Consider the following 23,637-nt stretch of genomic DNA (forward strand, 5'->3'; position numbering starts at 1 on the left):
AATATAAAATGTAAACATGAGAGAACTTTATTCTTCTCGACTATGGTAAATCTCAATGCAACCATAAATTTTAGTTTAATTTGTGAGTCTAAAGGCATTTAAAGTTGCATCCGCCAACTAAGAACTCGTTAGTTGAGTTGGTTGGACATTTTCTCGCCTCCTTTTATAAATTTCAGAGTTTGAGTCTTTGGTAGATGTAGGAGTATAATTTTTTTTTTAATTCAATTTTGAATTTTTGGATTGGAATTGAAATTGGATACGTTGAGACAGGTCTCAACAAGCATTGAGCTGTGTTTCAATGTTGATATTAGGATATATCTGTTCATATTTGTATTGTACTATCTCACGTAATACCAACCAAAAAAAAAAAAAAAAAGATGCAATCGCTGAAATGGTTAATTTCGATTAAAATTGTAAATAAATAAATGAACAGCCTATCCCTGGCTCAAAAGCGTAACATGAAAACTGTTTTGGTAAATTTTCGATATTTTGACTTATTTTTCAAATGATTTGCGAATAGTTATATCTTGAATTATTGTTTTTCTTTGAGAGGTACATCTCAATTGTAAAGTGGCCTCAATTGCACAGTTGCTACTCCATACACCATTATCTTTTTCATTAAGATTCAGAGCAAATATTGTTAGGTGTATTTAGTAATATGATTTCCCAGAATTCACACCTTTCTTGGATCAACAAGTTTGTGGGCCGAACCCAACCATTGTAAACCTTTCATAGTTTTTATTTTTTATTTTTTTAAAGTAAACCTTACGTTGGATTTGTAATATACATTTGTTTCAGTGAAAAAATTATTAAAAGAAAGAACCCTTATACACAGACACAGAATACTTGAGTAATCCATTTTAAGAACTAAGAGATGAGGTGTGCACCACTTAATTAAAGAATAATTTGTAATTTATTAAACGTATATAACCTTTATTTATATTGTATGAAAGTAAATGCATTTAACAATAAGAATGACCTTAAGACCTCTCTATCTATTTTAATGTTAGACAGTGGGTGCACACTAAAAAATTAGTTAGAGTAAAATATTATTATTTTTTTGGAAAATTATCAATCCTTTATCCTAAGAATATCCCGTTATAAAAAATACTATAAAAACTTGAATTTATTCGATTTTACATTCATTATTTATATTTTGTATTAATTGTCCACTCTACCGTTGGGAATTTATAGTCATTCACTAGATTAAGACTTTTTTAAACTATAGATATATCGTTTGCCACCATATATGGTTGATAACGGGATAATTTCAAAGTTGATGCAAATAATTTTCTTTAAAAAGGGGGAAATTATTAATCTTGTTTTTCTAAATATTGACAACAAATATAGATTAAAAGAATGTTGGAAAAGAATATATTCTAATAAATAATGGAGAAATCTACTTACATTTCTATCATTAGTGGAGAGGCCACTCTCACATGAAAGACGGGAGAATAAAAAGAGGAGAGTAATTGTTAACTATCTAAATATTTAATTAGTGTAAATTATTGATTAAGGGCTTTTTGTTCACATAATGTTATTTGTTTTGGTTTGCTTAAACTGTTATAATTATTGAAAAATTAATTAGTTATTCAAGAAATCTTAATCCGGTGTATGCCTATAGAAACCACTACTACTCCTATCAAATAAAATATTGAAAATCTCAATTGTTTGGATTTAAACTCAATAGGATCTAGAAAATATTCGGGGTAAAATTGTCCTAAATGTGCCATTTGCTACCCAAGAATTCACACAAAATAGAAAAGATCGACAAGATTGTAAACAAATACAATCCTCCCTCGAACCGGGTTTTCTCACCCGGTCCAAAAGCGAACCGCAACCCAAACCCACGGCTAAACCCCCATTTCTCTTCGTCACTGCACTGGCCAATCCAAAACCCTAGCTTCTGCCACTCACAGTCTCAATCATCAATGGCTCTCCATCTCTTTAAACCCAAACATAGATCCCTCACAAACCCATCTCTAATTCACCTTTTCTCAACTTCCCAAAACGACAACAACGACAACAACAACAACTATTCAAATTCTTCGCTTAACTCTTATTTCAGCGATGTCAAAGCCAGCCTCAGAAAGCAAACGCCTCCGAATCAAACGACGTCGTCATCTTCATCTTCATCAAGAGGCCCACCAAGCAAAGTAGCCTCACTTGAAGAAATCAGAAGGAATCTCGCCGAGTTCCGGCAGCGCTCCACTGTGCCACCCCCCATTGAATCAAACTCTACAGAATCACAATCTCAATCACAAACACAGTCACAATCGCAGTCGCAGCATATCTCGTTTCAAGAACTTTACAAAAGGAATACGGTTAATGAAACTTTAGCTTCAAAACCAAGTGGGAAACCTTCGTTTGAGGCAATCAGAGAGAGCTTACGACAAATGAGAGCGAGAAGTAATAATGACAATAACAATAATAACAGAGGCAATGGGGTTAAAAATTCGGACCCATTGTCGTTGAAAAACTTTACGAACACTTTGAGGATGAAGCCTGCAGATGATAATGCACATAGGGTGATTGGTGGGAGCCAGGAGCTACCAGCGTTGGTGTTTGGGAAGGAAAAGAAGGAGGAGGAGAAGGCTGTAGAGCTGGAACGGATGAAGACGGATTTTGTGAAGATGTATAGCTTCGAAGAGCTGGGGGATAAATTGAAGAAATTAAGGCCTGAAGGATTGGAAGGGGGCTTTTCATTGAGGGAGTTGAATGAGAGGCTGATGAGGTTGAGGGTGATGGAGATGAATGAGAGCAACTCAAAAATTGGTGCGGGTACTATCTCTGCGCTTAGATCCAGCTTAGCTAGGATACAGATTGAAAAGGAGGAGAAAGCTAGAGGTTGGTGACGTTGTTTAACTAATTTTATATAAAAGCTGTTAAACTTTTAATGAGATTATTATTTATTAGCCGATGAACAAAACTAAACAGTTTTGCTTGCAGGGAATTCTTACTTGAAAAACATTTCATTTTGATGACAATGAAAGTTTACCTGCAATGATTGATTATATGTTCCGTGCTTTATAATTTATTGATTAGATTTATTGTATCAGTTCAAAGAATCAACATCTTGGAAGGTTTTGGCGGTACTCCAGAGTATTTGCTGCATCCTCCGAAGGAACATTTAGTTGAGAAGGTAAGTACGTCTTTCTTCTTTGCCATTTTTCTTTTTTTTATTGGTGTTATGTAATCTCTTTGTATTTACTATGCCTGCGGGGTTTAATTGTTACATCAATTGACTCTTGCTTGTTCTTGGTCTCGTAATCTTGATATGAAATGCCTCAATAGGTTCTTTTCATGCATTCTAGTTTCTGCTGGACCATAGTTCCTGCTGATAGAGCTGGAAGCAAACTCATTTTATGCTGACTTATGTGTAAAGGCAACCGTCTTTCTATTATCATTTGTAACTTGGTGTTCTGATAATTTATAATATGTTTCAAGCAGTATTTCCATCCGGATAACATGTCGTCTGCAGAAAAAATGAAAATTGAGCTTGCAAAAGTTAGAGAAGAATTTAAGATGTCAGAATCAGATTGTGGATCTGCACGAGTTCAAAGTAAGGGGTTTTTCATTTGGTGTCCTTAAATGTTGCCATTGTCAAATTAAGACTACTGAGCTGTTGGTCGTTTTGTCGTGTTATCTATGCTTATAATCTCTACTCTTGGCATGGACTTAGAGACTAGTTTCACAGAAATGTACCTACTCAATCTTCTATTTTTAAGTTTGGATTTAAGTAGGCTTATATCCACCCTTTCCCAATTACATGAAATTTCCATCAGTTTCTAGTAATATCATGCTCTTTTATGTTAGTAAAGGAGAGACCGTTGACTTAGGATTATTGGAAGCTCAAATATTAATAACTGACTTTGTTAGTGGCACAAATCCTGATAACAGATCTATGCCTAAAGAGATAATTGCAGTGATTTCCCCCCCCCCCCCCCCCCCCCCTTCCAATCTGACAGTAAAATGGGGATCTTTTGTTCCTTGCTCATCTGACGGAGGGATTTCTAATATATTGTTGTTTCTGTGCATACTGTCTGATGTCTTGCAACGTTTCCTTTAGCGTAATTAGACTATTTTTTGAAATCGTACCAAGGGGTCTTTGGTCTATGCATTTTGGTAAGTAGGTTATAGTTGAACTGGAAAGTGTGGCTATCTTGTTTTTATTTTTGGGTGACAGTCCACAAACTCATTTCAATCAGCTTTTATTTTGTTCGGTATGTTCTTACCTTCATGAACGATACAAGTAAAATCAGATGATCTCGGTAGTCTTTGTTTTCTTACAGCATATCAAAGTTCTGAAGTGCAGGTAGTTAAATTAGCTAAGATCATGACAACTGAAAGTTTTTACTGTTAGAACACATGCTATGCCTGCTGGTACTGCTGACGTTGAGATCTCTGATGCTGTTTTTTGATTGCTTTGCAGTAGCACAGTTAACAACTAAGATCAAGCATTTATCTTCAGCTCTGCACAAAAAGGTGAGAGCGGGAGCAAGATCTCTTTATATTACTGTCCCTACTTTTTTTGTCCAAAGCACAAATATTGTTTATATCTTAGTTTCCAAATACCTATGTGGTAGCGCTTATGTTCCTTAAGTTTAATCTTGCATGTTCTGGTTGGGTTAGTTTCTGAAGGGATATGGTAGCTGAAAGTGATATATATATATATATATAACAATTTGGTGTGTTGAGAAATCCACCTGGGCCAAATTGCCAATCTGAAACTTTTGAGGCTTGGCATTGACGATAAGAAGCAAAGAAAAATCATATATTGTTTTGCAATTGTAAGAATTATGACTCCTATGCTGATGTGGTCATGGAGTGGGACTTCGAGAGAGATAACATGCTGGTCCCCTTGTTTCACATGCTATAACTTTGTTGTTTTCTTTCGCACAGATGAATTCATTTATTTGTTTGTTTGTTTTTTTACTTATTTACTTGTCACAAATTGCTATTGCCATTATGAATCATCTTTTATCTTTTATTCATTATTATTCTCTAGTAGGGGTAAGTCATTAGTGGTAATGGCCAATTCATATGCAGTAAGTAGTAGTCAGTTACAGGATCACTGATTGGTTTCTGTAAGTTTTATGATACAATAACGAAATTACTTATTTTATGATACAATAACGAAATTACTTAACACGGTTCATAAATTTTCCTAATTAATGTGAATGTTGTAGGATAAACATTCTCGCAAGGGTCTGCAAGCGATGGTCCAGAGGAGGAAGAGATTATTGAAGTATCTTCGAAGAACTGACTGGGATTCCTACTGCTTTGTACTATCAAAATTGGGTCTCCGAGACAACCCGGATTATAAAAGCTTAGCCTAGAAAACGTGAAGAACTAGATAGGGAAAAAGAAATGTAACAATCTGAATTTTCTCTGTTTTGAAATTTGCAAAGGTTGATTTGCCAAATTTTGTACCAATTCCACAATAGAAAACCCTCAGATTGATTTGTTTTTTTTTTTTTTTCACACTTCCTATTTTTCTTTCCCTGTTTTTGTAATAAGATCTTGGTTATGTTTTCCCATCTGAAGACATAACCTTATATTTTAGAATTCAAATTAAATGGCGAAAAGAGTAGGAATGTTATTTATTGTCTTGTGAATTGTAATAAAAAGGGGTCTGGTTCTTTGTTAAAACCGGCTTTTGATCTTAGTTCCGTTTATGTGCCCAAATTAATCGATTATTTCAGATTCAATTTGATTTATTTGACAGTTAGTGCAGCAGTAGCGTTTTACTAGCCCTTTAAAGCGTAAAGTTTCTGAATGACTGTAGTATATCATCAAGTCACTCAGTCGCAGAATGCATCACCAAATCTTTGACGTCGAGTCTAAGCGCCAGTTTCTTGGAACCCAAGTATAGGTCTGAAAAAGAGCACAAACTCAAAACTCAATACCAAAAGTTCCACTGACAAATCCTCCAATCATATGAGCCCATTGATTTCTGCTGAGACATGGTTGCCAACAAATTGTTAAATTTCTTCTGTTTCTCTTAGCTTTGGATTTTTAACATCTAATTTCTTTTTGTAATTAAAAAAAAAAAAGAAGAAAAGAATTTCTTACAAATTCCCTATCTAAATTATAAATTATTTTTATTATTATTTTCCTAGTGGGTTATTGATTCAAGTCCCTTTTCCTTGACTCGTTAGGATATAGAATAAATCCTATATTAAGGCACCCAAAAAAAGAATGGCCGCTAAATGAAGAATAAGATGAAGATGCTAGTTTGCTACTGACTTCAAGCTTTGGCAGGAAGGTTTTTATTCGGTTGAAGATATGCATAGTGTAGTGGTCTTTGGTGATAATGCGGGCCTCGAATCTGATGGTCTAAGGGATCACCATCATTATTATGATCTTGTGGCTATTTTATCTGAGTCGTTATGGGTGTGTTTGGGAGTAAAATATTATAAATTTTAAGGTACAGGTATTGTAAAGTAAAAGTCATGGCTATAGAGTAGAACTGAGAAAAAAAAATTGTTGAGCTGCCAAAACCTTACTGCAAGGTGTTACCAAACACCTTAACAGCCGGGCTGCCACATATCACTCCCAAACACACACTAAATAAAATGAGTACCATAGTATATCCCTGCGATATCAAAGCTTAGTGACATGTTGTATGGCTTAGTGGAGGTTGTTGATTATGAACATAAGAGACTTGTTCCTCGGAAATCAATCGTTGAGAAAAGGAAGGAGAACAGCACCAACACCAACTTATAGAAATGGAACGCGAGGAGGAGTAGTCTAGGAGGAGGCTAAAGAAAAAGAAGAAGATGAGCGGAGGAGTCTGAGCAGAAAAGGCTTGCTGCTGAATTAGCGCAAAGGAAGCAAGCACTGCTGGAGGAATCTGAGAAGTGCAGTAATAAAAAGTAGCGATCCAAATAGCCAATCTTAGAGGGGGGAAAGTTATTAAACAAAGTTTAACCGAGAAAAAGTTACAGATTTGGCTAAAACGGTGGATTATTTAGAAAGGGCAAAAAGCCCTTGGATCGCAGCTGCTTCCCAACGAAGGTTGGAAGAGAAAAAGGTGCTTCAGTAGCATGAACAACGGCTAGAGGTTGAGTTGAGCAGGCAATACCATGACGGAGACGTTAAGGAATAGGATAGGCTTTTAAGGATGTGGGGTGATAAAAAATTTTTCCAGGAAAGAGTGCTAATGAACTGTGGGAGCATACTTGAGGCTGAGAGACAAAGAAGGAACAATCCGAAAGCAAGGCAAAATTGGATGAGATTTCTGAAAAACAAAGGCAAAGAGAGCGATAAGCTTGAAGAAAAAGAACACCTCGGATGAGAAAAAGCTCTTCTGGAGAGGTCATCTGATGCGGTTTCTAAACGTTATGGACCTCTTGTTTGTTTATCAGATCCTGGAACTGCTGCTTCTGCTGCAGCAATCCCTCGAAAATACATCCCCAGGCCCCGGCGTGGGAAAAACTGTTGGTAATTAATTGGATAATATTTAAGCTGATAAGTAGATGCTAAGAACCATGTATGAGTCTATATTTTGTAAACTATAAACATCTGCAATATAGAATTGGATTCATTAACAGCTATTATATAGCCTTGAAAGAAGTTTCTCTGAATTAGAAAGGAAGCCATAGATGGCTAAGCAAGCTTATAAAAGTGGAAATACTTACGGCAAGCCATAACACAAACAGTCCTTTCACTTTTTATTTGATAAATAATCTAATACAGGGAGAAATTTTTTTTTTACAAAAAATGGAAAACTAGTTTACAATTTTGAAGGAGCAAATCATAATTACACATCCTAACCCTTGAATTTTGTCCAGAGAAATTTCCATGATAGCTTCTAAAGAAGAACAATCATCCATAAAGCTATTAGCCCTTACAAACTAGGCATCCATGGCGCAAGAAAAAGTTCTTTTGGCTTTCAGTAGGAGCAAAACCACATGGTGGGATTATTTTCCTTAGTGACGGCCTTGAGAAAACCATCCAAGCCACAATATCAACATTCACTTCATCACACCACCTCAAATTGATCTCCCTCAGTGTTCGACAATGTTCCACCACTTCCTTCACCCCACTTGTTGTAACATTTAAGCAATTGTCCAAATCCAAATGCAATATCCTGCTACAAGTATTTGCAATCATCTTAAGTGCGTGATCATTGAGTGCAGATCCTGATGCCTGCAAAACCTCCAACTTGGGCAGCTCCAAATCAATCCCAAGATCAAACACTGCTCTACACCGTTTAATCTCCAAACATTTAATCTCACAACAACTCTTCAAGATTTCACCAATACCTTCTTCTGTAATTCCCAAACAATGGCTCAAATCGATCACTTCTAAATTGGGACAAAGTACGGCAAGCTTTTTCAGAAATTCATCACTCAAATTACCATTCCTGGCCAAGTGCAAAGACTTGACTTGAGGATTTATAACCAAAGGTGTCGTAAAATCATCCAACCCCAGATTTGTCGTCTCCATTTTGATTTCACTTAACAAAGGACACTCTCTTAAAATGGTAAAGAATGTTGAATTGGTGAGCTTAGCACAGAAACCAAGGTCTATGAAATTCAAACTTGTGAGAAACTTAGATAAATCAATCATGGACTCATCTTCAAGGAAATTTGCTGCTTTAAGGTTTAAGTGTTCAAGTGACTGATACTTGCTCAACAAAAAAGAGATTCCAGCAAGAGTAAAATTATAGCAATGAGACAGAACAAGCTTCTTCAGTGGAAGACAAGCTTCACCAAGCAAACGAAGCAATTCGTCGGATATAAACGAATTCGAAAGATCAATTTCACACAAACCTCTAGCATATGCAAAAGATTCCTTAAAACATGAGTCAATAGTAGGAATTCCAATTCCATTCACTGAAATGGAAACCAAATTTGGACTATTCCGCATAGCAAAACTAATGCCACTTTGAGTAATAAAATCACAATCCCGAATTAAAATTTCTCTTAACAAAACCAGATTTGAAGATAAAAACATAAGGGACTTATCTGTGATGAAAAAATTACCAGAAAGATTGATCCTTTTCAGTCTCTTGAGCTTCATCGACAGAGCTTCAATCCCTGAATCAGTTATATAAAACGAAAAGGGTTGAATATTCTGAAACTCTTGTGGCAGAAAGCTAGAATCATTGTCAGGGTAACTAATATCAAGAACTTCGAGAAATTCACAAGTCTCGGCAATTGCAATCAAATCACTGTCTCGAAAAGAAAATTTTTTGGAACAGTTCAATTCTTTCAAGTTCTTCATTTTAGTCCCCAACTCTTTCAAACCCATAAAAGGAAAACTCTTCAAATTCGAAATATCAAGTGATTCGAGATCCAACCCAGATCGTGAAATCAGATAAAGGATCGAGTTTGGGTCACCCTGGAATTCACTAAGATCGATTTTTTTGAGATTTTGAAAGCGATTAAAGAGCTGGGGGAGAAATGGGGTTGATGGGTCAGTGAGTTTGAGGCTATTACGAAGGTAATTGGTGATTGAAAGGAATCGATGAGAGACTAAAGACAAGGATTCGAAGTGGCTCTGATCGTTTAGTGAATTGAAGATCAATTCCCAGCATTCTGGAGGCAAATCTAGAGGATTTTCTGTCATTTTTTCTCAGAGAAAATTTGAGGAGAAACTTGATAGAAACAGAAAGATAAGAAGTAGAGAGATTTCAGGGCTGCTAATCTTTCAAAGAATCGAAAGGAAGTTTGTGTAATTGAATCCAACGTTTGAATTTTAGATGGAACATAGTGCTCTGTGGGTGCCACAATGCAACGGCATGCATGATCTCATACCATATAAAATATTTTAATTTATATCTTTATTGTGGAAAAAACTATGTATATACTTTATTCTTTCTTGAAAGCAAGATGTTGATTTAGTTGAATAATTAATTAATTAATTATTTATTTTTTTGTTGGGGGTGGGGGGAGGAGGAGGCAGTACAAATTGTTGAAAATAAATCAAAACAAAAAATATACAAAATAAAGAAAAACAATTAAAGCTCATTGCATAGTTATAGATGAGGAGGGAAGAAATCCATCCTAATTGTTATACAAATATTTACAATAAAAAATATATTCAATCTTCTTAGACCAATTTTATAATGATGTACTGTGAATGTGTGAGTTAGAAAATGTTGATATATACTTTTGAATATTTAAAAGAAAATTAATTTTTGTTAATCTTCTACATACATGAAGACAAAAATAATTTACTACTTGAATGATATAGTAAAAATATTTACTTATATATATGAAAACAAATGCTTGAAATTGGTCTAGAGTAAATCAAACTCTTGCATGATTATCACCATGCAAGAGGTTCCTTCGAGCAGGAATGGTAAAAGTTCGGGATCAAAAAAATTTGAAGTCCGACCGACCCTAAATAAATCTGAATATTTTATAGTTAGGGTCAGGTTAGGTTCAACCCGAATCGAGCCAACATTGGGTCGAGTCCAACCCCACTTTACCAAAATAGTTTTCATATTATTTTAATGTTAAACTATTTTTTAATGTTTTGTTTTATATTCATATTATTTTAATATTTTCTTCTATACATGTACCTTAATTAACAAGACAAAGGCAAAATATACAATATAATTAATCACAAAATAATTCACAAAATAACCAATTAATAGAAATAATTTTTTTAAATTCAATTCCATAATCAAATTTTAAAAACACACAATGCGATTAAATTAAAAAACACGATTCAATTCCACAACCACTTCAACCCCACACAGTCACACACAAATCAATTCCAAAATCTAATATGAAAAACACATAATGTAATTAAATTAAAAACTCACAATGTAATTCAAAGAGGGTCGGGTCGGGTCAAAATTTGTTCGGACCTAAAAATTTTAGCTCGACCCTGACCCAAGACCCAAAACTTCGGGTCAAAGCTCTAAAAATTAGAGTCGGGTCAGTCGGGGCAAAAACAGAGTTGGATCAAATTGTCAAGCCTACCTTCCAGCCCCTTTAAGGATTTAATGAATAATTGAATATAATCATTATACCTTCCATCATTATAAATTAATCACATACATGCCTAATCTAATTACACTAACTTAAAATTTTTCAAGGACTAACATAAAAATGAGAACCTTATTAAAGCAACCCTTTACCATCTGATAAACTTTCTATCACATTTTAATAGTATTTGACATGATTAGCAACAATAACGAAATTAATAAAATCGCACGTATCAAACTAAAGCATGAAAAGTTGAAAACGTATCAAACAATGTCAGCATTACAGACTAGTTCAGGCTAAGATTATTTTTTCCAATAAACTTCTGTATCTCAATACTTGGAAAGGAGACAACGCGGATGAGTGATGCCACAGTGGCTGGCTGCTAAGGAATCTCCGGAATATCAGGAACCACAGGCGGCGGCAGGAACAAATCCGGTCCACTTGGTGTTGATCCAATGGGCTGTTCCGTGGGTGGCAGTAACGGTAACTCCGGCTGATCAGGCGGTGAAGAAAATATTGGGACCAATGGCGGTGCTTGTGGATTCTCATCGGGTGGCATGTCTTGCTCTGGTGGCGGCAAAAACGTTGGCACAAGCGGCGGTGCGAGTGGGAACTCATCAGGCGGCGAATCCTGCTCCGGAGGCGGTAATGCTATTGGGAAAAACGGAGGGGATGTTGCTGAATCATCCTCTGGTGGCAGGTCTTGATCTGTCGGTGGCATAAACGATGGAACCAACGGCGGTGCCGGAGTAAATTCATCAGGCGGCGTGTCTTCTTCTGGTGGCGGTAGAAAACTTGGAACAAGTGGCGGCGCCGGTGTGAATTCATCCGGGACCGGGGGCGTTTCTTCATTATCTGGGGGCGGAAAGAAAATGTTTGGCGGGGGCGAGACCATTGCATCAGGTGGTGATAGCCATGGAAATATTGGTACCGCCGGCAGCGGCGGCGGTGAAAGTACTAGTGGGGGTGGTGACATTACTGGTGGCGGAGGAGATGGGACCAATGGTGGAGGCGGGGAAGGAGCTGGTGGCGGCGATGATGATACTAATGGCGATGGAGGCGGCGATGCTGGTGGTGGTGATGACACTACTGGTGGAGGTGATGGAACTAGTGGTGGTGGGGATGGTTGCACAATGGGAGGTTGGATTGGAGGGGGAGAGGGGAGAAGGGGCGGTGGCAATGGAGGCGGGTTGCGGCGGGGTGATGGCCCGGGGCGGGGAGCGGGCTGAAATGGGTTGTCCGGGGAAGGGGAAGTTGGGAAAGGCCATTGGCCACAGGCTCCAAATAGGTATAGGAACAAAGGGTCACAATTTGATGATCCTCCTCTTGTTCTTGTTCTTGTTCTTGTTCTTCTTCCTACGCTGCCACCTCTTCTTTTACTAGTACTAATTCTTGTGCTTCGTGTTCTCTTTTGTACATCTTCTTTGCCTTTTCTCTTTGGTTGGTGTTGTTTAGTTTTTGGATATGTACTAGCTTCAATGGTATTTTGATTTATCAGAAGAAGAACAAGAAGAATTACCATCACAATGTTTGCTTTCATTGTTTCATTTCATTCTTCTCCTCAATCCGTGCCTAGCTCTCACAATTGTCTTGTTTGAAGTTCAAATTGTGCGTGTATATATAAATATTTTTCAAATGAGTTGAAAGTACTGCTGTATAATTATGAGCCAGCATGGGGACTTGTATTGTCCTTACAACACGTTGAAGACTGCATGCCTGATGGTGTAAATTGTAATAATGTTTAATTTCCACTTCATTTTTCTAACACAAGTGAATCAATATGGCGTACTCATGAATTACAATAAATGTTGTGTGGGTTATTTATTTATGTGGTTGGTTACGTTGGAGTTGCTTTAAGGTAAAGCACATTTTATAACTATACGATTAAAGTTATAATAATTTTTATTTATTTATCACTTTGTATGTATGGTTGAGATTCGTGCTTCACCGTAGATATGCTCGAACATAACGATAGCCTTTATTTATTTATTTTGTCAACAAAGGTATACTCCGAGTTAAACTCTAGTTATAGTTTTGATTTTATTAGCTTTAATTTTATTCATATGATACTTAAACTGAAAAATATAGTATTAATAAGATATCATCGTAGGACCCAATAACTTGGAAATTATTACAAAAGTTAGGTGCGATATATTTTGATAAGAGAAAATATCCACCGTCCATCCGTTTTTTTTAACTTTTTTTTTTGCTGAAATCTACCTAAAATTACATTTTGTTTCACTTTTCCACTTTCGTTTGGAATCCGTTAAGAACACTAATGAAACTTAAAAAAATAATCATTTTACCCCCAAAACGAAAATTACAATTTCACCTTAAAAATTAAAAATAATCATATTAAATCTAATTATTTTTCCCATCGGTCAATAAAGAAATTAATTCCACAACCATCAAATGCATGGTTTTTTTTAAAATATGTTTATAATTAGAATGCTAAATTATAACAGTAGTATTAAAAATAGTCCAATCTCGCAAATCATCAATTAAATTTAAGATAAGTAGAGTTTTATTGTTCATTGAATTATAATCTCTAGTAGTTAAGATTTTTATGTACTTCATTAACGTATCAATAATAATATTCATTATTAAATATCATTATTTTTGGCATTTTAAGGGTGAAATTGTAATTTTCATTTTGGGGGTAAAATAGTCATTTTTTAAAGTTTCCGTTAGTTTTCTTACCGGATTCCAAATAGAAGTGAAAAAGTGAAATAAAATATAACTTTAAGTAGATTCTAAACAAACAATTATGTAATTTTTAAAAAGTTAAAAAAAATAAGTTGACGGTGCATATTTTTCCTTTTGATAAAAACAAAGTAGCCTTCTCACTCCAAAGAACATCATCATCGGAAGTCGAAGTTGTTGGCATGAGGGGTATCGCCAACAGCTGGTAGAGCTGGGGTGCATTAAAAATTGCCATAAATAAGCAGTAAATATAAAGAGATAAGAATTTGACTGAGGCCTGCTAAAGTTTCGAGTTTCAATAGACATGATAAAGGGTTTTGCCCTCCTTATCTCGTCAAGCCAGTGTGCTTTGTGGGGGGCGGTGCCGGTGAGGACATGCCTTGTTCTACGTGCCAATTTTCGTCAAAGAGACCAAGACAACCTTAAATAATGCTGCAATGCAAGGGCAAGGCCATTGACTCTTCTCTACAAATATTTATTTGTCGTGCTGCGTCGTGGAATGGGAAAACGACTCTTAATTGCTGCTAGCTAGCTATCAATGGCCTAGCGTGGTTTCTAGTCAACGGCTTTTATGGCTACAATAAATCACTCGAACTTCTCTTTGGGGTTTGGAGTTTGCTTATTACAAAGCAAGAATCAGATGGACTGGAATCGAGCCAATCTCTCCATTTGTTTTGTTTGGGGCTTGTACTTTTGTTTGTTGTCACGACGGGCGCAGCTAAGTTATGATTGATTGTAATTTGTGTTTGTATTTTGGAAGATTAGTAAATTCAATATGCATGTAATTTCTATTTGTGTTATAGCCTGAAAGTAGAAGAAGATATGTAACGTGTGTGATCTGAAAATAATTAACCAGAATTGCCGTGAAATCAATGTTTACGAAATTCAACTCTTGTTTAATGAAATGAAATAATATTTTTTTTATTAATATTTAAAGAGTAATGATACAGCCACAAACTCTTGTACAAACTTATTTTGTACAAACTGACGTGACATTAATTCATTGGTTGCATGAAAATATAAATTAATAAAAACAAATCATGTGGGCCAAGTGATATTTAATTTAACAAATCTTATCATGCCACATCAGTTTGTACAAAATAAATTTGTATAAGAGTTTGTGACTGTATCATTACTCATATTTAAAAGGCTACTACATGTTATCGATAAATATCAGTAGCATCTCAAAAGCTAATTAAGATTTTTTTTTTTAAAAAAAGAAAGCTATTTATAGAGTGATACCAAACAATGATGGTGGCTTACTGGCTTGTTACTGATCATACTCTTCAAGAAGTTGCTTTACAAATTACAAATTGAAATAAAAGTACTGGGGTTACATTCACATGGGTGATCGTAATAAAGGATACAAGAGTAATTGCACCCTAACCATACATTACGTCATGATGCCGGATATAAAATTTTTAAAAGTTTAAAATAATTGTAATTATAAGGGATCTAATTTGCAATATAAAATTTTTTGGGTTCTTAATTTTTAATGGGTTTGGACTTGAGTTTGGCTCTTAAGCTGATTGCTCGTAGATACATTTTGTAGAATGTTTGTTGGACTGTACGTAAGAATGGCAAAAAACGGACTTGGGCCAGGCCTTTTCAAGCCTAAGTCCAAGCCCGCTTCAAGTTTAGCATGAGGACCTGAGCTGGGGCCGGATCTATTGTGGGCCTAGGCCGGTCTTGGGCTTTATTTATTTTTTAAAATTATTATAAATTTAAAATAAATTAATGATCAACAAGCTACTATAATCATAGATAAATTAAAGAAAATGAATATTTCAAAATAAAATAATAAATAAAGTAAATAAAAGCTCATAATTTTAATTTTCTTTAATACTGGATTCTCTAATTCAAACGCTCTCTTAATTACTTAAAACAAAAAAGAGAGTTTAGTATCATAAACTTAGCTTTTTGCATCATCATTGATTTATAAATTAAGAACTTAATTTTTTTTTTAATTTTTAAGTTACTTTTCAATTTTAATTATATTATTCTAATTTATAAATTTATTATTTTTAAATGGTGGGCCTAGGCCTGGCCTGGCCTTTTTTTCTTGAGCCCTTGTCCAGGCCCTCATGTGTGAGGGTCGGGCCGAACTGGGCTTGGGCCGACCCAAGCTTTTTTGCCCACCCTAACTGTACGCTTATTTTATAGAATGTATGTCTACCGATAGATGCATTCTATAAAATTTTTGTTGGCTTGTATGCTCATTCCATATAATGCATTTTTGCTCCGTATCTCATGTTGTAGAATGTTTGTTGGCTCATATACTCATTCTATAAAACGTTTGTTTGTCTCTAGGCGCAATCTGTGGAATGTTTATTAGCATGTAGGCTTATTTCATAAATTGTATTTTTGTTCCCATAAGATCGTTCAAGAGAATGTTTGTTGGCCCATAGGCTCATTCCGTAAATATATGTTTGCCCGTTAGTCCATTCCGTAAAGTTGCTGTCAGGTTCTTTACTAAGAATGTTTTCTATATATTTATTTCATTCTCATAGAAAATAAATGTTTTTCATATTTGTAGAATCATACCTTTAGGTACTTTTGCGATTCTTGCCTTTAGACAATTTGTTTAGAATACTTTCTAAATTCCTTGGTTATTCTTGTAGAGAATGTATCTAGGTCATTTTTGTATAATCATCCCCTTAGGCATTTGGTCAATTTTTGCTTTTAAACAATTTATTTAGAATACTTTCTATGTACTTTGGTCATTCTTGTAGAGAATAGACGTATATTATTTTTGTACTATCATGCCTTTAGTTTTTTTTGTCAAAAATTCGCTCTTGTGACATTTTACTTAAAAATATTTTTTACATACCTAGATTATTCTTTGTAAAAAAATGGACTCAGGTTATTATTTGTAGAAATACACATTTGTCGTTTTGTAGAAAACTTGATTCCTGCGCATTTTACTTATAATTAATTTTTAAGAACCTAAGTCATTCCTTATAGAACCACGTTTCAGCACTTTGTTGAGAACTCGTTTTTTGAACATTTTACTTGGAAATATTTTCTATGTACTTAAATCATTCATTGTAAAAGATGTTTCTAAGTAATTTTTGTTAAATCATGCTCTTAGGCATTTTGTCATGTCCGAATTTTAAGAATTCTTAAATAGGTTCGTCTTGTAGATAATGGACCTAGATAATTTCATTTTGAAATTTTTTGTTAGATTTATTTTTTTTCATAGGCTTTTAGACTTTTTATAATTTGGAGTTGCTTTATTACTTATTTTTTCAAAGTGTTAGTATCGTGAATCTTAATATTTTCATTTTTTTTTAATGAGAAAGTATGTCTTTAATAATTTAAAACAGAAAATAAGTACATGAGTTGAGTTGGATATTGTCTCAGTTGTATATCAAGCTCTAACTTGTCTGGAGCTAATTTAATTATAGAATGAGCTAATGAATTACAAGCTCTCTTCTTATGCTGAATCTTAATGCTTTTCAATCTATCCATCACTTGTTGAATCTCAAAATTCACCTAAAAAGTTTATTTTCTATTGTCTTTTTTATTAAGGCATAAATCAACTAGCTCTTGTGAGTTGAATTCTATAATCAATGAATTGTGGCCAATGGACTCTGCAACTTCTATACCCCATAGGGTTACTTCAGTCTCTGCATATGAGACTTCACCTGTGAAAGTTGATCTTTCATTCCAGTTGTTACAACATCCCCATTTGAATTTCGAGGCACAAACCCAATACCAGCAATTTATTCTTCTAATTTCATTGTTGCATTTACATTGATTTTGATCCATTCTTCTATCTCTATTTTACAAGATTTGCTACTACTTGTCTTGGCCTTTACTGCAGAAAAAGGCATCTTAATTCTTTTGTATGACTCCACAAGTTTTCAAAAAGCTAAAGATTCCTTGCTTATCAACCTGTCCAACGCAATGCAACTATCACTTCAATTTAACTTTGCTTTTTTTCTTTGCTAACCATTTTAATCCACTCATCAAATTCTGTGAAGTGAGGCTATAAGCATCTTTGCCAAATATTGAGAGCGTCCATTTCTTTTTTGATGAATTGCAATTGAGAAGAGCATGAGTAACAAATTCTTCTTGTTTTCTACATTTCTGGCACTGCGGATCTTGAAGAACTTTTTTCTTCCATAAATTTACAACTATACGTAGTAAGTTCTTTGATGCTTTCCACATAAAAATCTTTAATTGATAACCATTCTTCACTGAGTAATTTCCCATTTATTGTAATGCCATAAGATTTTATCACTTTTGAAGCTCTCAGAAGTGGAATTTTTAGGATCATCTCTACATGTTCTATCCTAAAATGTTGCATTATCTCTTCCTCTTTCCATCTGTTATCCTTATCTATTAATGAAGCTACTGTAAAATCAGCTTGCAAAGTTAGTGGAGATATTATTCTAAAGGTTTTAGGCCTATGAATCTAATTGTTCTTGTATATCTTCACTATTTCTCCATTGCCTATTCTCTATTTACTTTCTTTAATAATGACATGCCTTCTCCACACAATACTTCTCTACATATAAGATGGTTTGTAGCCAATCTTATATTAAGGAAATTTGAATCTCTGTAATAACTAGTTTTCAAGATTTTAGCCACAAAGGAATTTGGAGATTTTAAGATTCTCTAACCTACTTTGCAACTTAAGATTGATTAAAGCTTGATAAGTCTCGAAAGCCTAGTTCTTTTCTCCTTTTTGATTGATAGATCATTTCCCACCTGGCCCAATGAATTAACCTTTGATATTCATTGGGATGCTACCAAAAATTAGTAATGACCTTTTAAATGTCTTCATATAAACCAACTGGAATCTTGAAAACAGTCACTGTAAAAGTAGTCACAGCCTGAATCACTAGCTTGGTAGAGAATCTATCTCTCTCCATTTGTAAAATATTTACTTTGCCAGTTAAAGATCTTGCTCATAAATTTTCAACTTGACGTCATTGAGACAAATCTTTTTTTTTTCTACCCACCACGGAAGGAAAGCCAAAATATCTTTCATGTTTAGCAACAACATTTAATTGGAAAATATTCTTGATAGTTGAAATCTAATTAGTTTGCACGTTGCCTGAAAAGAATATAAATGACTTTTCATAATTGAAGATTTGGTGAAACGTAGTGGCATAACAGTCAAAAATAGCTTTTAAGTTTGTACAATCCTTATTGAAGCCTTAGCGAAGATTAAGCTACTGTCAGCAAAGAAAATATGTGTGATTTTTAACTTTATACTAAATCTTAGTCCATGAATGCTCTGGTTTGCTTCAATCAATGTCAAAAGATTAAAAAAAAAAACTTTTGCATATATAATAAAGAGGTAAGGGGATAAATGGCAGCCTTGTCTAAGACACAGTTAAGGTAGAATTAGGCCCTTGGTGACTCCATTAATCAAAACTAAAAAAGATGCAATGGAAATACATCTTATGATTAGATTAATCCACTTTGATGTGAAGCCAAACTTATGCATGGCATTCTGTAAAAAACTCCATTCTATTATAGCATATGCCTTGCTAATGTCAAGTTTAGAAGCCATTAAGCCATTCCTTTTCTCCTTTTTATGTTTAATCTTATGAAGGCACTTATACCCTATAATTATGTTGTTTGTAATGAGCCTATTAGGGATAAAAGCGCTCTGAGCAAGGGATATCACATGATGTAGTTTCTATTTAAGTCTATTAGCTATTGTCTTAGTTATAATTATGTAAATTACATTGCATAGACTAATAGACGTATATTATGTTACTTACCTAGGCTTAGCAATCTTCGGAAGCAAAGCAATATAAGTGTCATTGATAGGAGTTAGATTACCTCCTTCGTGGAGAATATACAGACAGATTACTATGACTCTTTATGTAACTATTGTTTAATGTTTTTTGAAGAAAGCGGCTGGTAATCCATCTGCACCTAGTGTTTTCGTTAGCCCCATTTACACTAGAGCTACTGTAAATTTCTCCATTGAAAAAGTTAATCCAATTGAGCATTGATGTCTTTTGAAACCCTTGCTGGCAAGCTCTACAAAACTACTTCTAACTGGTCGGTTTGATAGGTTTCAGTACACTTGTTATTCGCATCAATATTTCTACATAATTATATTAGTTCTCTTTCTCGTGGAAGCTTTGGAATGGAAAAACTTGGTGTTTTTATTCCTTTCTTTAAGGCACTCTGCCCTTGATCTTTGTTGCCAATAGAATTTTTCATTAAGTAAATTCATTAATTTACCTTTTAATTATTTTGATGCCTTCTATTACAATATAGTGCTCATATCTCTCAGCTCATTTACTAGCTGTTCTAATTTCTTTTTTCCCTTAAACTCAATTTTGGTCTATGTTTTCAATTCGATCAGTGAGACTTTAACTTTCTTGGAGAACAACTGAACTGGATCCTCATTCACTGATCTATTTGGATATATCCATTCTTGTTTGCACAATTTCTTTGCATTTATAATAAAGACTCCACATGTCTTCGTAGTGAACTTTTTGGAAACATTTGCTTCTCGTATTTTGGCTCTGTCTTGTTCTTCAATTTTTATAAGCATTATTGATAGGTCCCAGTCAGAGACAGCCAATGATCACGCGTAACACAAGTGATAGTTTTCTGCTTATGGCGAGAAAGGACCAAATAATTGTTGTTTAGAATTCTCAATACTTTTATTCATATTCTGGAGCTTATTTATAATAACAAGACTTTGGTTTCCATCCTACAATTACGGCTAAATAAACGAGTATAACAACTTAGCTAAGAATTTGATATCGAAAGAGAATCGAAAACAACTTCCGTATTTTAGCTTCCCTCCTTACTCGCTGCACAATCGTTGATAAGCGTATTCCTAGATCACGGCTCCGGCTCCAGCTCCAGCACGTATCTTCACAATCTCAGCACGTGCATGTTTCATGCATGGCTTGCATGGGACTCATGCCCTCACGTAGCAAACTTAGGATTTGGCTTTGGATTCTTCCAGATCTTCGTGGCTCATGCATTTGCTGTCTATCATTGCCCCATCCTCGAAGAATACCCTTGTCCTCAAGGGTCAGATTGGGAAACTGTTGGTGCAGCATTGTGGTGTCCCCCCAGGTGGCGTCTTCGATTGGCAAATGCTTCCAACGGACCAAACTTTGTTCAAGCAGCTTTCCTCCCCTTTTCAACCAGCGTGTGTCAATGACAGCCTCAGGTTCCAGTATCACCAATCCGTCATCAGTCACAGGTAGCACTTCGGTGCTGGTGGAGAGGAAATCACCCACGGCTTTTTTAAGCAGAGAGACGTGAAACACCGGATGAATTTTGGCATGTGCTGGTAGTTGTAGTTCATAAGCAATGGCGCCGATTTTACGGAGGATGGAATACGGCCCAAAATACCTGCAAGCCAACTTTTGATGTGCCCATTTAAACACAGATGATTGACGGTAGGGCTGGAGTTTTAAAAACACCATATCGCCCCGTTTGAATTCAATGTCGCGGCGGCCCACGTCAGCTATTTGCTTCATTCTGTTAGCTGCGGTGGTTAAGTTTTTCTTCAGTTGCAGCAGTAGCTCATCTCGGGATATCAAGGTTTGATCAACTTCGTGCACCGGCGAGGCACCCAGCTCGTACCTTGGCACTGTTGGAGGAGGTCTCCCATATAGAGCTTGAAATGGGATCATCCCGGTGGAGATATGGAAGGTGGTGTTATACCAAAACTTAGCCCACGGTAAATAGGAGTGCCACTTCCGTGGCCACTGATGAACAAAACATCTCAAGTATTGTTCAAGGCATTGGTTAATTACCTCGGTTTGGCTGTCGGTTTGAGGATGATATGCCGAGCTCATTTTTAATTTGATGCCTGATAAATTAAAGAACTCTTGCCAAAATTTGCTGATGAATATGGGGTCACGATCGTTGATGATTGACTTGGGCATACCGTGCAGCTTCACTACTCCTTCACTTTCTTCTCGAACTGGCCGTGGTGAACCAATGGTTTCGTTGGTGCCGTGGCTAGTGGTGCCTTTGGATGCATTGAAAGTTTCTGCTAATTTGTTGATGGTGTCTTCTAATCGCTGAAGCTTGTCATTGATACCAATCTCCATGCGTTCCATTCGGCTCTCCAGGCTTTCCAGATCAGCTTCAATTCGCTCAATATTTTCTTTGTTGGTCATCATTGTTAACCCGCTCTGATACCAATTGATAGGTCCCAGTCAGAGACAGCCAATGATCACGCGTAACACAAGTGATAGTTTTCTGCTTATGGCGAGAAAGGACCAAATAATTGTTGTTTAGAATTCTCAATACTTTTATTCATATTCTGGAGCTTATTTATAATAACAAGACTTTGGTTTCCATCCTACAATTACGGCTAAATAAACGAGTATAACAACTTAGCTAAGAATTTGATATCGAAAGAGAATCGAAAACAACTTCCGTATTTTAGCTTCCCTCCTTACTCGCTGCACAATCGTTGATAAGCGTATTCCTAGATCACGGCTCCGGCTCCAGCTCCAGCACGTATCTTCACAATCTCAGCACGTGCATGTTTCATGCATGGCTTGCATGGGACTCATGCCCTCACGTAGCAAACTTAGGATTTGGCTTTGGATTCTTCCAGATCTTCGTGGCTCATGCATTTGCTGTCTATCAATTATGTTGTGATCAGATGACAATGTTTGAAGATTTACTGCTGCTAACTTCTAGAAAACACTTCCTTGTTCTCGATTATAAAAAAAACATATCCAATCTTTCCTATATTGAATCAGGCCTATGTCTGTTATTTAACCATGTAAAAAGGTATCTTTTACATCCTAAGTCAAATAACTCACAATCCTTAACACTTCTCTTTAAAAGCACTCATCATAAATAAACATCTATCATTACTCCAATCTTCTCATTGAGGTGTGTAATTTCATTAAAATCACCAAAACAAATCCAAGGCAAAGATGATAATAATTTAGCAAACCTTCTCATTAAAGTTCACCTATACTGCTTCTGCCTTGTTTTTTGATGCCCATGGATCTTCATGCATCTCTAGTATCTTCTATTGTCCTTGTGAGCCACTACATCGATGTGGTGCTAGCTAAATGATTTTATATCTACGACAAAGTCTAAGCTCCATTACATTACACAAACCCCTTCGTAATCTATCTCTATCAACTACAAAACAATTATCTATTTTCAACTTTTTACTTTCGTACTACAATTGCAAAGCCATCAATTTTGTTTCATACAAGAACAAAATATGAGGCTTATGCAATTAGCGAATTTCTTTTATTTAAAGAAATATCCAATTATTCCCCAACTCCCACATTCCAACTTAAGATTTTCATGGTTGTCAACGGAGCAGGTGACTAGCCTCAATCATTGTTTCATTTATGAAATTTGTTAAGCTTTCTGCATCGTCACTACTTGATTTCTAGTTCAACATGCCCTTTGCTTTTGGAAACATGATGCCTATATTAGTCCTTAAGCTTTAGTTCTGTTTACTTTTAGCCTCTACGCTGTCATTAGTAAGATCTCACTAGGCCTTTCTTCCGTTATTGGCATATTATTGTCAGTTATAGCTTTTGCAATTTTTCTAGCTTGCATTTTCCACATTTTCTTTTTAGGCTTAACCTCACCAGCTCTCAGCCCATTAGCAGCTTGGAACTTTAAATCCACAAGGCTTATAGTTTCATCTTTAACTTTGAAAAGGCATTGTGGTCCATTTGCATTTTTCACCTTCCTTTCTATTTTTCTCTTTTCGGCCTTTTTCAACTCTTTTTGGGCACTCTTTTTCTCTAGTTCCCTCATGTTCTCATCTTTTTTTTGCTTTCCCCTTTCTACTCTTGTTTTCCACAATTTTTTTTTTAGCTCCAGCTATTCCATCTTGTTTTGAATTATTGTTTCCTTGCCCCTCTGACAAGTCAGCATCTTACATTAAATATATCCATATCCCTTTGGAATTGGATTCGAGTTGATACATCTTCTAGATCCATCATATTTGCATGGGTTTACAGGTTTAGTTTCTAATTAATCTAACTTTTCAACT

At 35.4% G+C, this 23,637-nt stretch overlaps 3 protein-coding genes across 3 annotated transcripts; 1 reads left to right on the forward strand and 2 right to left on the reverse strand.

Moving 5' to 3' along the window:
- The first annotated feature begins 1,810 nt into the window (after positions 1 to 1,810).
- LOC102625381 (uncharacterized) lies at positions 1,811 to 5,652 on the forward strand. The gene is made up of 5 exons (XM_006465201.4): positions 1,811 to 2,847; positions 3,060 to 3,142; positions 3,451 to 3,562; positions 4,433 to 4,485; positions 5,190 to 5,652. Exons 1-5 carry the CDS (start codon positions 1,932 to 1,934, stop codon positions 5,337 to 5,339), a joined length of 1,314 nt encoding a protein of 437 aa, XP_006465264.2. The 5' UTR covers positions 1,811 to 1,931; the 3' UTR covers positions 5,340 to 5,652.
- A 2,000-nt stretch (positions 5,653 to 7,652) lies between these two features.
- LOC102625093 (uncharacterized) lies at positions 7,653 to 9,781 on the reverse strand. The gene has a single exon (XM_006465200.4). It carries the CDS (start codon positions 9,577 to 9,579, stop codon positions 7,846 to 7,848), a length of 1,734 nt encoding a protein of 577 aa, XP_006465263.2. The 5' UTR covers positions 9,580 to 9,781; the 3' UTR covers positions 7,653 to 7,845.
- Positions 9,782 to 11,331: 1,550 nt separating this feature from the next.
- LOC107176841 (extensin-like) lies at positions 11,332 to 12,489 on the reverse strand. The gene has a single exon (XM_015529832.2). It carries the CDS (start codon positions 12,487 to 12,489, stop codon positions 11,332 to 11,334), a length of 1,158 nt encoding a protein of 385 aa, XP_015385318.2.
- Positions 12,490 to 23,637: the final 11,148 nt, after the last annotated feature.

Source organism: Citrus sinensis, chromosome 7 (assembly GCF_022201045.2).
Source record: "Citrus sinensis cultivar Valencia sweet orange chromosome 7, DVS_A1.0, whole genome shotgun sequence".
NCBI lineage: Eukaryota > Viridiplantae > Streptophyta > Magnoliopsida > Sapindales > Rutaceae > Citrus > Citrus sinensis.

What these genes read in the sequence shown, in the direction of transcription:
- LOC102625093 (XM_006465200.4), bottom strand. Translation starts at nt 9,579, where the DNA reads ATGACAGAAAATCCTCTAGATTTGCCTCCAGAATGCTGGGAATTGATC.
- LOC107176841 (XM_015529832.2), bottom strand. Translation starts at nt 12,489, where the DNA reads ATGAAAGCAAACATTGTGATGGTAATTCTTCTTGTTCTTCTTCTGATA.
- LOC102625381 (XM_006465201.4), top strand. Translation starts at nt 1,932, where the DNA reads ATGGCTCTCCATCTCTTTAAACCCAAACATAGATCCCTCACAAACCCA. An exon ending in AGGAACATTTAGTTGAGAAG is followed by an intron (nt 3,143 to 3,450) that starts GTAAGTACGTCT and finishes TGTTTCAAGCAG; the next exon opens with TATTTCCATCCGGATAACAT. An exon ending in TGGATCTGCACGAGTTCAAA is followed by an intron (nt 3,563 to 4,432) that starts GTAAGGGGTTTT and finishes ATTGCTTTGCAG; the next exon opens with TAGCACAGTTAACAACTAAG.